The sequence below is a fragment of the Lampris incognitus genome, chromosome 1 (assembly GCF_029633865.1).
Source record: "Lampris incognitus isolate fLamInc1 chromosome 1, fLamInc1.hap2, whole genome shotgun sequence".
Classification (NCBI taxonomy): domain Eukaryota; kingdom Metazoa; phylum Chordata; class Actinopteri; order Lampriformes; family Lampridae; genus Lampris; species Lampris incognitus.
The window spans coordinates 150,947,756-150,969,597 of NC_079211.1; the positions used below are offsets into that span (position 1 = coordinate 150,947,756).

Here is a 21,842-nt window from a genome sequence, read left to right on the forward strand (position 1 = left end):
AACCTAATTTTACTTAGTGTTACGATAATTAGTTTTCGGTGGTCCGTTTGAGATAAAATAATTTCTTTTGGTCATGGAAATTCAGTAAAAGGTTTTGGAGAAGTCATGGAAAATCATTGGTGAAAAAGTGTAAGAACCCTGATTGAGTGACGTCCTGTTCATCCTCGCCTCAGCTGCGGGGCTTGTTTGAGAGTTAGCAGCACAATGTGTGTATATGTGTGTGTGTATGTATGTATTATAATGTATGTATGTATGTATGTACATAATTTGAGGGTGAACTGTCTCTTTAACAATGGCTTTATTCTCAAAAAATTACTTAATTGGGATCCTGTTTAAAATACAGACATGATATCATGAACAGGAATCAGGGTTGGAATGAAAGACTACCAGTTACTTTGCTGCAACTTTAAACCTCCTGAAGGTTGAAGCAGCATTTCCAGAACCTTCGGGGTGCTTTGTTTAATATGGCTGGCCAAGTTAAAACAAGAGGGCAATTAATAAAAAGGGCAAAAACCTATGAAAACTTCAACAGGCATAAAAGCCAGAACAACCTAGAATAAAAAAAAACAGAATAAAAAACAGAATAACACAGAATAAAAGCCAGAATAAGATAGACCAGGCTGATAATATACACTATAAGTATACAATAGATGAGCATTTGATTTTTTTTTTTTTGTTAAGATTGAACTGTAAACATTAAGAGGCTGAATTTGCAGTTGACCTATAAACTAGAAAGGCTCAAAGAACTGACAGAAATCATTGACAGATTATTTAGCCAATGGTTAGTTACCACCAATTAGTGGAAAATTTGTAATTTACCCTCCCCGAAATACAGAAGCAAAAAAAACCCCAAAAAAACTAAACGGCGGTAACCAATAACGAACACTTGACGCCGTCCTGTCTCCCACAGAGGAACATCACATGAGAAAACCATCTTGAAAGAACATCAAAATTCATGCCCAGCTAACACATAGGCTCTCTTGAGGCCTTCAGGCCAGGAGAAGTCCTGAAGTGATCCTTCTCCTCACAGCCTTACTTGGTGCCGTTCTCGATGATGGAGCCGATGTTGAAGCTGGCCGACTCACCGCTGGCCTCACAGTCGGGCTTGTCCTCGGGGCTGACCAGGGAACCGATGGAAAAGCCGACCAGGGCTGAGTCCTGGCCACCAGAGCTCCCGCTGGGAGGGAAGACTGAGGGGGAGAAGACAGAGAATCCTGACGGCGGGTTCACATTTGACTAAACTACTGGCGAGCGCAGAAAATGAAGGGATTCATCACAGACTACAGACACACCAACGGCACTTCTTCCACTCCTGAAAGTAAAGTACCGAGCCACTGCTAGACTGATGGTGAGTTTGGGCTCATTTGAGAGCTCTAATGTTCTGCTATGGAGAGCCACGCCAAAGTGGTTTAATATTTCATAAATGACATGGGACTTCTGGTTTCGGGTTGGAGCACTTTAATTAAGGGGCAGTTGCATTACACTTTCTATGTTCAACTCAACTCAAACGGAGTGAGAAGGTATGGTAGAACTTCTGTATGTATTGACTTTTTTGTCTCTTCACCATGTTGCAGTTAAAGCTTGGTGAACTCTGACTGGCAAATTCATATAAAGTAAACACATTTGACCAAGACAGATGTTCAAATTCACAGTGGTCTGTCTGTCTGTCTGTCTGTCTATCTATATTCCTGCGATCCTGCACCACCTGGCATTTGGTAATTAAAAAAAAAAAATTAGTTTTTTCTTTTGGATTTTTCCCAATTTTTCTCCTCAATTGTACCCGGCCAATTACCCCACTCTTCCAAGCCGTCCCGGTTGCTGCTCCACCCCCTCTGCTGATCCGGGGAGGGCTGCGGACTACCACATGCCTCCTCCGGTACATGTGGAGTCACCAGCCGCTTCTTTTCACCTGACAGTGAGGAGTTTCACCAGGGGGAAGTAGCGCGTGGGAGGATCACGCTATTCCCCCCAGTTCTGATTCCCCCTCCCCCCCGAACACGCACCCCGACCGACCAGAGGAGGGGCTAGTGCAGTGACCAGGACACATACCCACATCCGGCTCCCCACCCACAGACACGGCCAATTGTGTCTGTAGGGACGCCCGACCAAGCCGGAGGTAACACAGGGATTCGAAGCTTCCTGGTTTTTAGATTTTGAGTGTGAATCGTTTGGTTCAGAGATATATCTGGACTCTCCTAAACTTTAGGAATTATATAGCATATATAAATGCGGAGGTAACACGGGGATTTGAACCGGTGATCCCCGTGTTGGTAGGCAACGGAATAGACCGCTACGCTACCCGGACGGCCTGGTAAGTTTGATTTTGCGGATTATGTAGTACAGTCCAAAAGAGAGGCTGTGCAGTTTTCTGTGTCACGGGTAACAGCAACAGACGGTTCACACAACCTGTCATTACGTTGTCAGTGTATTGATAGTTGAGCATTAACAGCTGTATTACCTGGCTGGTTAACTCTGACCCCCCCTACAAACATATTCGCTGAGGTGAGTGAAATGATTTTGGTTGTGTCAGTGGTCATGTCGTTGCTTTCAAGTAGGATACTGCACTTTTAAACTGTGTTTAACTGGTTTAGTCCTCCAGTATGGACACTGGTGTATACTCATAAAAGACAGAATGGCAAAGGTGGATGAAAAAGCTCCAAAGCAGTAGAAACAAGCACACATTTGCAATTCAAAACAAGCCTGAGTCTCAGATGCTGACTGAGAACTGCCACCACCACCAGCAACAACGCTGTTCTCATCATCTGTGGCTCTTAGATGCTCTGAAAACAGGTTTTAGTGGCGGCTTGAGCCAGCCATGCTTATTGTCTGCATGGTGGTCTGGTCTTGTTAGTGAAGACTCAAAGAATCAACCCGTGCTTATTATGGAACAGCGAGGCTTTGGTTTCCAAAGGGATACAGAAAGACATGTACACAACTTATTGGATAACTCCACTTATTTCCCACTGGGGTCTTATTTTTGTAGTTTTTTGCCGTTGTGCATATCAGTTATGATGTTTTACTCACCGGCTTCATTGTGGAGATTTTGGACACGGGACCACCACTGGACTTAATAAAGGTGTCTTATGGGGAATACAACCCTTAAACCTGTCCTTTCAGCAACAATATAAACATGTTGGACCTCAGTCGGACTGTGTCCGTGACTGTCCATCATCTGTGACTTCTCCATGGTGCTGGCCGGCTAGTTTATGGATGGTTACACCTATCTACGGTACGTATAGGCTGCTACTTCCTGCAGGTTGTACCAGGAAGTAGATCAGCAATGTCCTCCACCATTGACTATTTTAAACATTTCAGGTAATGACTTAATTTTCAATTTTGTTTTCACTTCCAAATATACAGTTAAGACAACTGGGTTGAGACGTGTTTGACGGTCATATTCCGTGGCACCATAAGACGTCATAGTCTAGCAGTGTCCAGGAGTGGTCCAGTATCCACGACCTCCAAAACGAAGCTGGTGAGGAACATATCATAGTCGATACACATGACAGTAAGACCCAGGCTGTAAAAAAACAGAAGTGTCCTTGGGAACATAAACACTGACATCTCTGTAAGTGGTCCATGCAAGCAACCAACTACCATGTTTGTGTGCCTCAGCAGCACACTACTAATACACAGTACCCTTAAGTAGCTTCATGATAAACTTTTAATGTGCCTTTATCAAGATGAACTATGCAAGAAAAGAAAAACCTGTGCCAATATGGTACAGACGCCTTCTGCAGAGGAGGAAAAATATGATCGGTGTTAAATCCCACGCGGGCGGCTACAAATCTCATTTTTTTGTGTGGATACTCCTCAGAGTCATTAATATGATAAATTATTATTGCCTCAGATTGTGGGAAAGGTAAAAGAGTACAGCAGTTCATATAAAATAAAAAATGTCTACCTAAGGCGAGTGAATAAAAGGGAGAGGAGAAATACTATTGCCAGATAGATAAACCAGAGAGTCCTGTAATGGATGGACTTTACTCTGAGCTCGGCTTCGACTCTACAATGTCACATCCTTCTACCAGCTCACCTGGAATTAAATCACCCAAGCGTTTTTGCAGTTTCAGAGTAGAAAACAAACATAACAGGGGGGAGGGGCAATAAACACAACAATTTAAATAACAGCTTTTTTGCAGTAAAGATAAGCGTCATGTACATCCAGAGGGTTTAGCGTACAGCCTGGCAGTACGTATGAGGACAAATATCCCCCAGTCAGCGCCATCACACCGGCAGCCGACTGTTTTTACATCAGCGAGTTGTTAACGTTCCTACTGAATCTCCTCGTTACAACTCAACCAACATCTGTCACTCAATGAGACCAGAAAAGTGAAGATTTTTGAGTTTAAGCAATAAATTCAGAGCACCACAACAAGAATGCTGGTTCTCAGAATTACGTGTATGGCGATGCTATAATTTCACTTTTTTGCCTTTTCTTTGCAGTGATGATGGACAGGTTGACAGACGAGATCAGGCAGGAGTCTCTGTGGACTATGATGTTTGCGGATGACATTGTGATCTGTAGCGACAGTAGGGTGCAGGTTGAGGAGAGCCTGGAGAGGTGGAGGTATGCACCAGAGAGAAGAGGAATGAAAGTCAGGAGGAGCAAGATGGAATACCTATGCATGAATGAGAGGGAGGACAGTGGAATGATCAGGATGCAAGGAGTGGAGGTGACAAAGGCATATGAGTCTAAATACTTGGGGTCAACTGTCCAAAGTAACGGGGAGTGCAGAAGAGAGGTGAAGAAGAGAGTGCAGGTAGGGTGGAGTGGGTGGAGAAGAGTGTCAGGAGTGATGTGTAACAGAAGGGTACCAGCCAGAGTTAAAGGGAAGGTTTACAAGATGGTAGTGAGACCAGCTATGTTGTATGGTTTGGAGACAGTGGCACTGATGAAAAGACAGGAGGAGGAGCTGGAGGTGGCAGAGTTGAAGATGATGAGATTTTTATTGGGAATGATGAAGGAGGACAGGATTAGTAATGAGTATATTAGAGGGACAGCTCAGGTTGGATGGTTTAGAGACAAAGCAAGAGAGAGAAGATTGAGATGGTTTGGACATGTGTGGAGGAGAGATGCTGGGTGTATTGGGAGAAGGATGCTGAATATGGAGCTGCCAGGGAAGAGGAGAAGAGGAAGGCCAAAGAGGAGGTTTATGGATGTGGTGAGGGAGGACATGCAGGTGGCTGGTCTGACAGAGGAAGCTGCAGAGGACAGGAAGAGATGAAAACGGATGATCCGCTGTGGCGCCCCCTAACAGTATTAACTGAAAGTAGTAGTAGATCCTATAATTTCACATAACCCAATCTCTATTTTCATGTATGGATCACATCACTGGGTCAAGTCTCAGCTTCTGGTTTTTATTTAATTTTTTCTCCCCAATTGTACCTGTCCCATTACCCCACTCTTCCGAGCCATCCCAGTCTCTGCTCCACCCCCTCTGCTAATCCGGGGAGGGCTGCAGACTACCACATACTTCCTCCAATACATGTGGAGTCGCCAGCTGCTTCTTTTCACCTGACAGTGAGGAGTTTCACCAGGGGGTTGTAGCGCGTGGGAAGATCACGCTATTCCCCCCAGTTCCCCCTCCCCCCTGAAGAGGCACCCCGACCGACCAGAGGAGGCGCTAGTGCGTCGACCAGGACACATACCCACATCCGGCTTCCCACCGGCAGACACCGCCAATTGTGTCTGTAGGGGACGCCCGACCAAGCCGGAGGTAACACAGGGATTCAAAGCTTCCTGGTTTTTAGATTCTGGGTGTGAATTGCATGGGTTCAGAAATACATCTGGACACTCCTAAACTGTAGGATTACATAGCATATATAAATACTAAGTACAAATACATACATGTATAAAAGTATTGATAAACTCTTCAACATTGGGATAGAGGTAGGGGTTTTTATGTGTATGTTTTAAGAGTCTGGTTCTGTGAGGCCGCAGTTCACTAACCTTATCCATCCATCCATCCATCCATTATCCCAGCCGCTTGTCCAAATTTGGGCTGCGGGATGCTGGAACCTATCCCAGCAGTCATTGGGCATTGGTCACTAACCTTTACCTCAACTAAAACTTAAATCTACATGTTTTAGTTCATCTAGAATATTTTCTCATTCTTTGTTCTTGAATTCCTGTGCATCACATTCTTCATAAATCTTATAAATCCATTATAATTCTGTTAATCCTCTTTCAATTATGTATTGTGTAAATTGTGTAAACACAACATCCATTGCACAATGTTCGTCTTGGGAGAGAGATCCTCCTCTGGTGCTCTCCCTGAGGTTTCTTCCTATTTTTTCTCCCTGTTAAAGGTTTTTAGGGAGTTGTCCCTTATCTGATGAGAGGGTCTAAGGACAGGATGTTGTGTTGCTGTAAAGCCCACTGAGGCACATTTGTAATTTGTGATACTGGGCTATATAAATAAATAAAATTGTCTTGACTTGACTTTATCCTCAGGTACAAGAGTACCTCGCCAGCTGTGTGATGTAAAGCATAAAGGAACCTTAACTCCTGCATCCACACACGGTATTAATGATGGTGACCTCCAGTCTGGGTAGACCGACTGTTGGTTAGTCGGTACAGCTAGCCCTCAGCCGTCTGTCCAAACACGAGAAGGAAGGCTGTGGTGAGCCTGGGCTCATTACAGATCAGCAGCACATCTGATCCTGGATCACCACGCTACCTTGATCAGAAGCGAAAGGTAAAAGTGTTGCCTTCTTCAAAAACCACAGACTGAAGATGTGAGTTTGGTCCTGTCAACAAAAAAAAAGCAGGCATCCAGCTAGCGTAGCGGTCTGTTGCCAACCAACATGGGGATTCGAATCCCCGTGTTACCTCCGGCTTGGTCGGGCGTCCCTACAGACACAATTGGTCGTGTCGGCCAGTGGGAAGCCGGATGTGGGTATGTGTCCTGGTCACTGTACTAGCGCCTCATTTGGTTGATTGGGGCGCCTGTTTGGGGACTGGGGGGGAAAGCGCGATCCTCCCACGTGCTACGTCCCCCTGGTGAAACTCCTCACTGTCAGGTGAAAAGAAGCAACTAGTGACTCCATATGTATTGGAGGAGGCATGTGGTAGTCTGCAGCCCTTCTCAGATCGGCGGAGGGGGTGGAGCAAGAGTGGGGTAATTGGCCGGACACAATTGGGGAGAAAAGGGGGGAAAGGGGGAAATAAAAAAATAAAAAACCCAAATAATTAAAAAGTAATCAAAACTAAATTTGAAAGGATAATTATGCTTGACACATTTAATTCAGTAATTCTTGAAATAATATATTTTAACTTGAAAAAAAAAAAACAATAAATAAGACTTAAGAGCGCAGAAACAGGGACTTTGAGATTGCTCTAATGTACTTTCGTGTTAGTCCGACCTCCTGACTTCGCTGGTCTTATTCAAGCTCGGTGGGTTGGGTAGCATCTTGCTCTCTCTCTCCCCTCCTCAGCAGTAGTGGGAGAGGGAGTGGCGGGGGAAAAAAAAAAGAGAGTAATTTTTCTCCTCATTAACTTCCTGATTGGTTTCGGACTCCGATTTCTGCCTGTCTGCAGTTTGTCACCCATTCCCAACTGACGAGCCAATCGTTAATACTAATGTTTGTGTAGCTAACTCCGTCCTGTTCTTCTCTCCCAGCGGTCGACTTGTACGGCAATAACCCCCCCACCCGTGGGGTAGGACGGGGCTGGAAAAGGGGGGTGAGCGGCGGCAGTTGTGAATTAGTCGGTTCACTGTTAATTCGCTCCGCGTTCATCAGCAGGGAATCTATGATGTAATTAAAGGTTAAACGCGTCTGGACGCCTCATCTTCAACCGAGGATGTTAAATCACGGCGGGTGGGGGCGACACAGCTCTCCGTGTGCCCCGTGTTGTGTGTTAGTGGCTTTGTTGCACCTGATGGTTCTCATTTACGTACGTTCTCATTTAATACAGATTAATGTGTGTGCACGAAAGCCTTGTTCTCAATTAGGCCTTCCCACCAGTGAATGACAGGGCTGGGTATTCATTCCTTCTTATTATGCATCTGTCAGAGAGATGCTCCACGCCAACCGGCTCTCACTCAGGACTCCACGCTAACCGGCTCTCACTCAGGACTCCACGCTAACCGGCTCTCACTCAGGACTCCGGCTCTCACTCAGGACTCCACGCTAACCGGCTCTCACTCAGGACTCCACGCTAACCGGCTCTCACTCAGGACTCCACACTAACCGGCTCTCACTCAGGACTCCACGCTAACCGGCTCTCACTCAGGACTCCACGCTAACCGGCTCTCACTCAGGACTGTCAGATCGCCCTCAGTGTTTCCTCTTTGGTCGCAGCTCCGGGCAGGGGCCGTGGTCCTTGGGCCCACTGGACTCAGCAGACCAAGCTCCCTCAGCTGATCCAACGCCAGCTCTCCCAGCCAGACACCCTCGACATAGCTCCCCACACTTCACACGACGACACCAAAAACACCACAGTCAACACCAGGTGAGGCCACCACCAGACCGCCCTTGGTGTTATTGGAACTGCCGGTCTGCATGGGCTAGCAGTTAGCTTAGTCTAACCTGCCTCCATGTCCTGTCAGACCACCCTTGGTGTTTCCTCCTCAGGCACAGCTCCAGGCAGGGCCGTAGTCCCTGGGCCCACAGGATGCCACAGACCAAGCTCTCCCTGCCGATCCAGCGCCAGCTCTCCCAGCCATCAAAGAAAGACAAAACTTAAGACACAAACGTGGACAAAGACACTGCATGGAGGATACTGGGTAAGGCCGCGGCAAACATGAATTTGTGCTGCCATCTTCCCATACCGGAAGCGGAAAAATACAATACAATAAAAATAAAATAAAAATACCAACACAGGGATCGTCGGTTCGAATCCCCTTGTTACCTCCGGCTTGGTCGGGAGTCCCTACAGACACAATTGGCCGTGTCTGCGGGAGGGAAGATGGATGTGGGTACACTACCGTTCAAAAGTTTGGGATCACCCAAACAATTTTGTGTTTTCCATGAAAAGTCACACTTATTCACCACCATATGTTGTGAAATGAATAGAAAATAGAGTCAAGACATTGACAAGGTTAGAAATAATGATTTGTATTTGAAATAAGATTTTTTTTACATCAAACTTTGCTTTCGTCAAAGAATCCTCCATTTGCAGCAATTACAGCATTGCAGACCTTTGGCATTCTAGCTGTTAATTTGTTGAGGTAATCTGGAGAAATTGCACCCCACGCTTCCAGAAGCAGCTCCCACAAGTTGGATTGGTTGGATGGGCACTTCTTTGAGCAGATTGAGTTTCTGGAGCATCACATTTGTGGGGTCAATTAAACGCTCAAAATGGCCAGAAAAAGAGAACTTTCATCTGAAACTCGACAGTCTATTCTTGTTCTTAGAAATGAAGGCTATTCCATGCGAGAAATTGCTAAGAAATTGAAGATTTCCTACACCGGTGTGTACTACTCCCTTCAGAGGACAGCACAAACAGGCTCTAACCAGAGTAGAAAAAGAAGTGGGAGGCCGCGTTGCCCAACTGAGCAAGAAGATAAGTACATTAGAGTCTCTAGTTTGAGAAACAGACGCCTCACAGGTCCCCAACTGGCATCTTCATTAAATAGTACCTGTTAGAGCCTGTTTGTGCTGTCCTCTGAAGGGAGTAGTACACACCGGTGTAGGAAATCTTCAATTTCTTAGCAATTTCTCGCATGGAATAGCCTTCATTTCTAAGAACAAGAATAGACTGTCGAGTTTCAGATGAAAGTTCTCTTTTTCTGGCCATTTTGAGCGTTTAATTGACCCCACAAATGTGATGCTCCAGAAACTCAATCTGCTCAAAGAAGTGCCCATCCAACCAATCCAACTTGTGGGAGCTGCTTCTGGAAGCGTGGGGTGCAATTTCTCCAGATTACCTCAACAAATTAACAGCTAGAATGCCAAAGGTCTGCAATGCTGTAATTGCTGCAAATGGAGGATTCTTTGACGAAAGCAAAGTTTGATGTAAAAAAAATCTTATTTCAAATACAAATCATTATTTCTAACCTTGTCAATGTCTTGACTCTATTTTCTATTCATTTCACAACATATGGTGGTGAATAAGTATGACTTTTCATGGAAAACACAAAATTGTTTGGGTGATCCCAAACTTTTGAACGGTAGTGTATGTGTCCTGGTCATTGCACTAGCACCTCCTCTGGTCGGTCGGGGCGCCTGCTCAGGGGGGAGGGGGAACTGGGGGAATAGCGTGATCCCCCCCACGCACTACGTTCCCCCGTTGAAACGCTTCACTGTCAGGTGAAAAGAAGTGGCTGGCGACTCCACATGTACCGGAGGAGGCATGAGGTAGTCTGCAGCCCTCCCCAGATCGGCGGAGGGGGTAGAGCAGCGACTGGGACGGCTCGGAAGAGTGGGGTAATTGGCTAGATACGACTGGGGAGAAAAAGGGGGGGAAATCCCAATGAAAAAAATAAATAAAATAAAAACAGTTTGAAACTTTGGAAAGATGTCAGTACCGATGTCACCATATTTAGTATCTCCACCAGGCAGTTTATCTAATCTGTAGGCAAGGGACAAGATTTTGGTATCGGAAGTGTTCTCGTTTCCGTTTCCTTTGCAGTCCGAGTAGCACCGACCATTCACATTTGAGTAGGCGGCGAGTTCTCCAGGGTCATGCTTTGGTTGCATGCAAGTAAAAAATCCATGTGGGGAGCAAAAGAGGTGGAACGCATTGGCTGAAATTTCGTTCGGACCTACAAAGTATCAATGTCTGCATCCGGGTAGCGTGGCGGTCTATTCCGTTGCCTGTAGCGTGGCGGTCTATTCCGTTGCCTGTAGCGTGGTGGTCTATTCCGTTGCATGTAGCGTGGCGGTCTATTCCATTGGCTGTAGCGTGGCGGTCTATTCCGTTGCCTGTAGCGTGGTGGTCTATTCCGTTGCCTGTAGCGTGGCGGTCTATTCCGTTGCCTGTAGCGTGGTGGTCTATTCCATTGGCTGTAGCGTGGCGGTCTATTCCATTGGCTGTAGCGTGGCGGTCTATTCCGTTGCCTGTAGCGTGGTGGTCTATTCCGTTGCCTGTAGCGTGGCGGTCTATTCCGTTGCCTGTAGCGTGGCGGTCTATTCCATTGGCTGTAGCGTGGCGGTCTATTCCATTGGCTGTAGCGTGGTGGTCTATTCCGTTGCCTATTCCATCGCCTGCCTGATCTGAGTCATCGGTAGATGTGAGTCGTGAATGCGTGAACGTAAACGGTTTACCCAGCTTTATTACACTATGAAAATAAAGAAAGGGAAGAAAGGGTTAGCGTTAGACCAAATTGGTTGCATACGGGGTCCCCGCATAGCGTAGCGGTCTATTCCGTTGCCTTCCAACATGGGGTTCGGCAGTTCGAATCCCTGTGTTACCTCCGGCTTGGTCGGGGGTTCCTAAAGACACAATTGGCCATGTCTGCGGGTGGGAAGCTGGATGTGGGTATGTCCTGGTCTCTGCACTAGCGCCTCCTCTGGTCAATCGGGGTGCCTGTTCAGGGGGAAGGGGAATTGGGGGGGATAGCGTGATCCTCCCATGTGCTACGCCCCCCTGGTGAAACTCCTCACCGTCAGGTGAAAAGAAGCGGCAGGTGAGTCCACATGTGTCGGAGGAGGCATGCAGTAGTCTGCAGCCCTCCCTGGATGGGCAGAGGGGGTGGAGCAGCGACTGGAACTGCTCGAAAGAGTGGGATAATTGACTAAGTATAATTGGGGAGAAAAAAGGGGGGGACCCCCCCAAAAAAACCCCCAAAATGGTTGCACAGCAAACCTTTTCTTTTTGGAAAGTGCAAGTTCATATCAGACTTGGTTGCATTTGTGCGAGGGTCCTCCAAGGATGCAAAAGTCTTATGATGGCAGGAAACACTGGTTTTTCTGTACGTGTGTGTGTGTGTGTGTGTCCACTGCTAATCTTGCATACTACTGGGCCTGTCAGCCTAATAATTTTTGTGCAGTTATGACTGTATGATCAAGGACCTCTCGTGAAAACCCAGTTTTATTCTGCGATTGAGCACTAACTCCTTAACTGGTTTGTCGCCAGGTCTGAGCACCGGAGAAGGGCAGATACCCAGGGTGGAGCTCTGCACCCTGCTGAGGGCACTCTTCTAGCTGAGCTTGAAAAAAAATCAGTGTTTCTGATTCAGATTGTCACTGCAGAGAAGGAGATCAATGTGCCCCAATACATTGTGGCTAATTTTGGGGCAAAGGTTCAATTGTGTGCCGGCAGCCTGACAAAATAAGTGTGTTACTTTCAAGTGTGCATTAACCACAACTGAATAAGTATTTATCAAAAACTAATATCATTTATCAAAAACAGTACATATATTTAATATTCATCCATCCATTATCCGAACAGCTTATCCTGCTCTCAGGGTCGCGGGGATGCTGGAGCCTATCCCAGCAGTCACTGGGCGGCAGGCGGGGAGACACCCTGGACAGGCCGCCAGGCCATCACACAGGGCCCACACACACACACACCCACCCACATTCACACCTAGGAACCATTTAGTACAGCCGAGTCACCTGACCTACATGTCTTTGAACTGTGGGAGGAAACCGGAGCCCCCGGAGGAAACCCACGCAGACACGGGGAGAACATGCAAACTCCACACAGAGGACGACCTGGAGCGGGCTACCCTCAAGGTTGGACTACCCCGGGGCTCGAACCCAGGACCTTCTTGCTGTGAGGCCACCGTGCTAACCACTGCACCACCATGCCGCCCATATATATATATATATATACACACACACACACACACACATACATACATATATATACACACACATAGTATATATATATAAATATATATATATATATAATATAAAATATTGTTATGCGCAATATCATTAATCAACATATTAATCAGAAACAATAACAACTGACATCATGAATGAAGGAGTACTAGCCAGTATTTTTCTGTAGTAATCACCTAGTGATGCTCAGGTTACGGAGATGTTAAGCTGCTTAACGCCTCCCGGCCGTGTCTTCGCTTACTAACAGAGTGGTACCAGATGTGCTTGACTTTTAATGCAGAATCCCCAGATCTGCCTCGGCGGGGTAAAAGCCAAGCTGCAGGACGGCCTTTACACTGACAGGGTACCGGGTAGAACAGCGTTGTGGAAACCAGGCAGTAAAACGGTTTTGTGTCGTCTTTTTCCATTAGAAGGTTGTTCTGAGATCACACAAGGACTGGGTTTGTTTCCACGAGGTGTGCATCGAATGTGTAACAAGAGAGGCTTTACCTGCCGGGACGCTGAAGGAGAACTGTTCTTTCTCCCACATGAACTTTTGCCCTTTTTTCCAGTCACTCAGCCGACTATATAAGATTTCCAAACTATTAAACTGTCTTTGTGCCGAATAACAAAAGGAAGCTTTTTGAGCCTCTCCCTCCTCCTTGGCTGTTAAGAGGGGGCGGGAGGGACGCAGCAATCACTTCTGCCGCTGCCAGCCAGAGGAACAAAAGCCCAGATGTGAGAGGAGACGGAAACTCAGCCCGGTCCTGCGTGGATAAGCGCCTTCTGTGGGTTTCATACTCGGTACTCATCCACCGTACACCCGGGTCATGAGGGTAAGATAATGTGTTTAAGTAAACAGACACGCATGAACACACACACACACACACACACACACACAAACGCACGCACGCACGCACGCACACACACACACACACACACACACACACACAATTTTGTACTAATACTTTACATTTAACACTAGAAGAACCGGGATTTCACTCCTACCTAAAACGGCCATGGGCAGTCAAAACGACGGCCGGGTTCTAAACTCTGTATTCTCAGGAATCAGGACACTTGATTTGTTGTTTTACGTCATGCACACACACATGAAACGAAGCGAAATGCTGTTCCTCCAGCCCACAGCAGCACAACACAAAGACAAAACACATGCAAAAACTGCAAGAACACACATACCCAAACTAACACATATCCACACTAACACACATATCCACACTAACACACATATCCACACAAACACACATATCCACACTAACACACATATCCACACTAACACAAATACCCACACTAACACACATATCCACACTAACACATACCCACACTAACACACATATGCACACTAACACACATATCCACACTAACACACATATCCACACTAACACACATATATCCACACTAACACACATACCCACACTAACACACATATCCACACTAACACACATATCCACACTAACACACTAACACACATATATCCACACTAACACACATACCCACACTAACACACATATCCACACTAACACACATACCCACACTAACACACATATCCACACTAACACACCTCTAAAAACAAACAAAAACATCACTGTCCAAGGGAACGAACACCAGCCAGGATGACTGTCAGAACCGCTAGTCTGCATGGGCTAGTAGCTAGCTTAGCCTGCCCCGCTTCCGCGTCCTGTCAGACCGCCCTCGGCATTTCCCAGCCAGACACCCTCAACACACCTCCCCGCACTCCTCACAACCATATCAAAAACACCAGGGACAACACCAGGTGAGGCCGCCACCAGACCGCCCTTAGTGTTACCGGTACTGCCGGTCTGCATAGGCTAGCAGTTAGCTTAGCCTGCCCCGCTCTCCCAGCCGATCCAGTGCCAGCTCTCCCAGCCATCAAACGAAAACAAGACTTAGATGCAGACATGGACAAAGACACTGCATGGACGGTACTGGGTGAGACCGCTGCAAACGCAAATTCGCTCCACCATCTTCCCACACGGGAAGCGGAACCCATCAAGATATCCTGTCAAGGTAAACACCCAGCTGAGATATTAATGCACTGCATATGTTAGTATGTCTGTTAGGAAATGACAGTTTAACAACTATAATACTATTTTTAAACAATTTAAACTTCAGAGAGACATGGCCGAACTTGAACAGCCAAATTAAAAAAAGTGAAAATATTACCTGAAAAACAAAACCGAAAACAAATATTGCTAATCTAACATAACAAGGCCTATAACACGTGAAATGTAAAAAAAGAACTGAAAATAAATATCGAATCAGTCCCAAACAACGACCGCAACTTAGAAACTACTAGAACGACCGTGGGCTGTCAAAATGACCGCCACGGTTTTAAACTCTATATTCTGTTACGATAAATACCCAGTTGAGATATTAATGCATTACATATGTTAGTGTGTCTGTTATGAAACTAACTGACACCAAAATTAACATTTTAACAACTTTAATACTATTTTTCAAACAATTTAAAATGGCCGCTGTCCAACGCCTGTAAAAACTGCAGCGCCTCGGCGGTAGTCATGGTGCGTCTGAAACGGTGTCTGTAACCAGACATGTTGGACATCACACATCAAGTTTGGACTATTTCTCTGCACTGGAGGGCGCTAGTGTGTTTCTAGGACAGAGCAACAAACTTCACCAAGGAAATGACGCCACTGACACATCATAAATAGTGACGTGACGCACACCATCACACGCAAATTACAAGACGGTCATGTTGACCGCTCATGGTCGTTTTAGGTAGATCTTATCATAACTTTTTTTTGTGTGACTTACCTAAAACTCCTTTTAATGCAAATATATGCAATTTTTGGAGCATTCAGGGAGCGGCAGGTCTGTATCTTTTTTTTCCCCCCCAAGTTATTAAACTTTGAAAATCCAAAACGGTCAAAATGACCGTCTTGGTCGTTCTAGCGTTAAAGATGGTTCCAATCTATCTTACCACTCATAATGTGTGTACCCGCGGACTCAAAAACCAATAACGCTCAAACACAACGTGACATTGTTGGGTGTGCGACCCCAGATTCATCTAAATGCAATCAACTTTGTGTTGTTTTTTTAAATGTTTCAATGCTACCCGGGAGGCAGTTAGCCACGGCTGTTAAGGTGAGAGCCAAAATTCCATCTTCAGAATGAAGAGTTGCCCGTCACATGACAAGGCTGGCGGCCCCGAAATGAAAAAGCACCCGTTAAGATGATACCGGCAGTGGCTAGATAAATAATAATAATAATAATTAAAAAAAAACACTATCCCTGGTCCGTTTGAGAGAGGGGCCCAAATGTGTCTTTCAGGGACTGGGGAGGAACAGGACTTGACTGGAGATGACCCTCGATGAGATGGACGTCCCCCTCTCTTGGAGTGACATGGGTGTCTGGTTTATCATTAGGCTGGTAGCTGGACTTAATGGCCCAGAAAACTCTGTCAAAGAGCAGACAGGCAGGGTTTTAATCAGGCCTGAAGACAGGCAACACCCCGGCCTTTATTCTCCAGCACCATGGGCAGAACTGCTAGAACTGCAATGACAGCAACTTTGCTAATTCGCTGAAATCTGACTTGGTCGAGTCTGTTTCAGTGGCATTTGTGTTGGGGTTACTACGAACACGGAAACGCTTGCCTGTGAAATTTTTGACACAACATTTGCAAATCATTATCACAGTGCTAATCCTACATCTGCTCTCTGGTAGTTCATTTAGCCAAGATAACCAGGCCGGCGTACACTGCTGTTCAGTCTAGAGTAACGCCTTACCTTCATTTGAAGAGACATAAAACGCCGCACTCAGACACTGAAATATAAAATATAAAGAGTTGTTGAACAGTTTTCACATCATCATAAATTAGACCTCGCCATTCACAGTCAAATCTTCCACTTATTTCTCATCCTCACCTCCCAAATGAGGAGCTCTCGAGACAATTATGTCAAGAAGGGTGCAGTCTTTATACGGCCATCAGCGAGGGTCAGTGGACACTTAAATCCCCATTAACGGCATGGCGTGGATGCTCCGGCTGGCGCGGGGCCGACGCAAGCTGACAGAAGGCATCGGTGTCAGGGTCAAAGGCTAATTAAGCAGAGAGGAACCTCTGCCCCTCACATTGTTAACCAATCTGTCCCCGGTTGGAAATAAACGCCGCCGCGGCTTGACATGATCATCGTCCCTATGCTAAATCTCCACTTGGGCTACTGTGCACCATCAACTCACAAAATTGCCTGTCACTCCATCGGCGGGCTCTTTGACGCAATCCGTCGAAAAGTTATGGATATGCAATAATGAAGTAAGGCAGCCGATCAATATTTGCGGGACTTTTCTTTCATTACATTTTAAACAACAGATTCATTGCGAGCCGACAGGGTAAGAAAAATGCCAAAGTAAAGGACACAAGAGAGCTTTAATATATTGTTATGGAGAGGAGGATGCCTCCGCCGGGTGCTAAAACCGCCAAATGTGTTTATCCAGGCCGTTCAACTGTTTCAGAGAGCTGCCAGAGCAGCGTTATTTATCAATCCCCGCTGAGCTTCCACCCCCCCCCTCAAAACAAAGGAAGTGAAAGCACTTAAGAGGAAAAAAAGGCTGACATTTACACCCGTACCTACCTCATTACAGGAGTTCAAAATATCAGTTTGTTAACAAGCGTTATTGTCCATTAAACGATCCGAGCCTCATAGACACGGTGAAAAGATCAGCAAGTACACTGTGACACCATCCTTTACATGGTAACAGTGTTTACATGAAAGCCATTTATTTGACAACCGGTGTCAATTCTGGCACCTGGTTTTTACTGTGTGATGGCTGGGATTTGGAATTTGAAAAGAAAGCCACTTTATTTTGTCACTGTATTCATATAATGAATGTGTTCTCTGCACGTAACCATCCTATTGTATAAGAGCCGTGGGCAGCCGCAGCACCCGGGACCAACTCCAGTTCTTCTTTCCACTGCCTTGCTCAGGGTCACAGACAGGAGTATTAACCCTAACACGCACGTCTTTTTGATGGTGGGAGGAAACCGGAGCACCCGGAGGAAACCCACGCAGACACGGGAAGAACATGCAGACTCCACACAGAGGACGACCCGGGACCACCCCCAAATCTGGACAACCCTGGGGCTCGAAGCCAAGACCTTCTTGCTGTGAGCCGACCGCAGTAACCACTGCGCTACCGTGTCTGCATGGGTTTCCTCCGGGGGCTCCGGTTTCCTGCCACAGTCCAAAGACATGTAGGTCAGGTGAATCGGCCGTACTAAACTGTGCCTAGGTATGAATGTGTGTGTGTGTGTGTGTGTGGGCCCTGTGATGGTCTGGTGGCCTGTCCAGGGCGTCTCCCACCTGCCACCCAATGACTGCTGGGATAGGCTCCAGCATCCCCGCGACCCTGAGAGCAGGATAAGATGCTCGGGTAATGGATGCATGGAGTGTTTATTCACTTTATTATTAAAAATGTACATTCCACACAGTCCGAGCCCACTGTTCAAAAATACGCCGTTTTTTTGTTTGTTTTGCATTTGTATGTTAGGAAGAGTTGGGCATACTGTCGGGTCTAAGTTGTTTGAACTGCAACTGATCATGCTTTCCTATCATTCTTTTTCTATTCAGGTGTACTTTGAACACACATGCAACACAATCCCACATCAACCCTGGAATCTAACGCACACTCCTCCTCGTTCAAAACGCAGGACTTCATATGGAGTTATAGTACTGGGCAACATGGGTGACATGAAGGTCCACAGATAGCAGGAGAGTTGTGTGACTGGAGAGAGAGGACTGACACTGTCTCCAGGAGGGTCAGCATCTAACATACATACAACAGATCACGTGTGAAGACATCAGAACAGAAACACCCATGTCGGCATTTTGTTGCTCATAAGCGGCCTCATTTTTAAGACAGCGTTTGCTCAACACATTCAAATTCCTTTCTCCGAAGGGCTCTTAAGGCTGTGGGGTGTGTGTGTGTGCATGTTTGTGTGTCCGTGTATGTGTGTGAAAGAGAGAGAGAGGTGAGGAGAACATAAACTTCACAGTCCAGGCCATTTAATGTCTCCTCAGCCCCAGGCTAGTGCTAATGGTGGTGTTGTACAACACATTACAACGCTGCGTGTGCCATGAGCAGACAATTACACCCGTACGTAGTCCATCCGCCATGCCGCAGTCCAGCAGAGCACTTAGCACGACAGCCCAGAGGCTAAAAGAGAGTGACAGGCCACGCCGGAGTTGTCCGCCGTACACTGGAAGTAGCTAGGGGAGTCAATTAGCAACTGATTGAAGGAAACCCTCAGGGGCCTACAGGAGCTCCACCGGGACCAATTTTTCCTCTTCCTGGTTCTCATTTACAATTAGGGTTCATCCTTTGACCTGCCAGGTTTGGGGCATTTCCTTTTAACCAAAATTTGCTCAACTGTGATGTTTTCAGAGTTTATTTGCAGACTGTGGGAAATGCAAGAAGTTGGGAAACGCTAGAACGGAAGGAGTTAGCTGTTAACAGTACGGAGGATCAACAGACAACTCTGTCTAAAACCACACTGCGTTAAAAAACACAGGGTACTATGGGCGTCTGGGTAGCATAGCGGTCTATTCTGTTGCCTACCAACACGGGAATCGGCGGTTCGAAACCCTGCATTACCGCTGGCTTGCAGGTGTCCCTACTTGGCCGTGTCTGTGGGTGGGGAGCCAGGTGTGGGTATGTGTCCTGGTCGCTGCACTAGCGCCTCCTCTGGCTGGTCGGGGCGCCTCATCAGGGGGGAGGGGGAACTGGGGGGAATAGCATGATCCTCCCATGTGCTACGTCCCCCTGGTGAAACTCCTCACTGTCAGGTGAAAAGAAGTGGCTGGTGACTCCACATGTATCGGAGGAGGCATGTGGTAGTCTGCAGCCCTAATTGGCCGGGTACAGTTGGGGAGAAAAAAAAACAAACACATGATACTATGCTATCAAGCTTCACAACAGCAGTCGTTCAGGGCCAGGCAGTCAGGTGGAAATGTCTGGTCATCATTACACACACACAACACCATACTCCAAAATAGAAAATAATGAAACGGCGTCTGTCCCGTTTAACAGAGAGAGCCCATGGCGTTCCTCCAATAAGGTAGTAAAACAACACACAGAGCGCTAGCTGATAAAGTGGTATCAGGATCGACTCCGGCCGGTGGAAAATGAACCAATCCTGTTACATAAACTCCACCGGCACATCCTTCCCAGAGCGCCCTCCATGGATTAATTAGGAGGGATTTTTTTCCTGTTTACGCAGTGTAACTCAGAGTGTGTGTGTGTGTGTGTGTCTGTGTGTGTGTGTCCAGGTGGGCGAGTGGGCGTTAACAAGAGTAAAACTGGAGTAATTTGATGTGAAAGCAGGTTCGGCCCACCTTACACGAGAAACAAAAGAAACGTATCGACGTCAAGCTCCCCGTCGTGTTTTGCAGACAGAAGGGCGGGAACCTGAGAAGGCAGACTTTATACGCAGTAACTCACGCGCTGTACAGTTCGCTATGGATTGAACCGAGAAAAATCAATAGGATATCATCTAGAAAGATAGTAATGGATTTCTAACGTAATGGGCTCACACAGGTCTATCGATTAGCAGGATTAACATCTGCAATACCTCCACACTCCCATTTGCATTTAAATGACTGCACACGCCGCGCTGACACCAATATAACAAAACAGGCAAACTTATAGCCACTACAGCAGCGCTCCATTTCTGAGGTGTGACGCCAGGCTGAGACTCAATGAAAAGCTTGTTCTTCAACCCGGGGGTGAAGCGTGAATGTGAAAGGAAAGTTGACTCAAGTGCCAGCTAGTCTGCAAGATTATAAGGGGGGGGGGGGTATTATGGAAAACAAGATGTGTCGAGTCTCAGAGTGGATTCTGCCGTTTACACGCAGTCTGCATGTGTTTAATTAATGCGATCTCTTCGATGATCTAAGTTTACAGTACTCGCTGGATAATCACAAAACTATGAAATGGATGTCATGTTGCATGTGACCCCGCTTCCAACATTGTGTTTGAGACTGTTCAACAAATGTTGTGATTCTGTAGTTTCACCAGCGTGAAAACACAGAATCACACATTATTCAAACCCAGGACCTGCTCGCCTCACAGCAAGAAGGTCCTGGGTTCGAGCCCCGGGGTAGTCCAACCTTGGGGGTGGTCCCGGGTCGTCCTCTGTGTGGAGTTTGCATGTTCTCCCCGTGTCTGTGTGGGTTTCCTCCGGGGGCTTCGGTTTCCTTCCACAGTCCAAAGACATGGAGGTCAGGTGACTCGGCCGTACTACATTGTCCATAGGTGTGAATGTGTGTGTGAGTGTGTGTGTGTCGGCCCTGTGATGGTCTGGCAGCCTGTCCAGGGTGTCGCCCTGCCTGCCGCCCAATGACTGCTGGGATAGGCTCCAGCATCCCGCCACCCCAGTTGGGATAAGCAGCGTGGATAATGGATGGATGTATTTTCACCTGTCCAAACCTTGAGGACATTAAGCTCCCATCTTACTGAACATAAACGTTGCTTCAGTCTTGATCCAGAAACGAGGCAGCTTACCGCTGCTTGAAAAGAGGAGACGACACAACCGTACGGTTGAGGCCCCTGGCTCATGGCATCTGTATAAGGATATTAAGAAAGGAAACCGCACACTTATGTTATCTTTTTTTTCCAATTGTGTCTGTAGGGACACCCGACCAAGCCGGAGGCAACACGGGGATTTGAACCTGCGATCACCGTGTTGGACACCTATGTTATCTTGTATATCCTGAGGAAGGCAGTACATTTGCTGAAACGTCGGTTACCAAATATTTGCAATGAAGTTATGAGCTTGTGGTTATCTTTTCTTAATCTTTGTTTACTGCCGGTGCCACATGCACACAACCGATTCTCAGACACAACTCTGAGAAGGCGAACACAAAGCAAACCGAATGACTGGAGGAACTCTGGACTCTGGTAACCCATTATGCTTGCGTTGACTTAGACCCATATGATTAAAATAGTTCCATTAAGGTGTTTACATACACGGCCGTTGCAATAATCCGGGCATTGCCTTCAACTGACTGAAACTGAATCTTTAACTTGCATGTGTGCACGCGGAGTGAGGAGTACCATGTCCCTGCTTCCAC

At 46.7% G+C, this 21,842-nt stretch overlaps 1 protein-coding gene across 1 annotated transcript in view; it reads right to left on the minus strand.

Annotated features, from left to right (window-relative positions):
* Positions 1–1,032: 1,032 nt before the first annotated feature.
* The window catches only part of dmrt1 (doublesex and mab-3 related transcription factor 1), a 54,281-nt gene continuing 33,471 nt past the window's right edge, over positions 1,033–21,842 (minus strand). The window contains exon 5 of the mRNA XM_056293052.1: positions 1,033–1,190. Coding sequence (XP_056149027.1) covers positions 1,033–1,190 — 158 coding nt within the window. The remainder of the gene's footprint in view (positions 1,191–21,842) is intronic.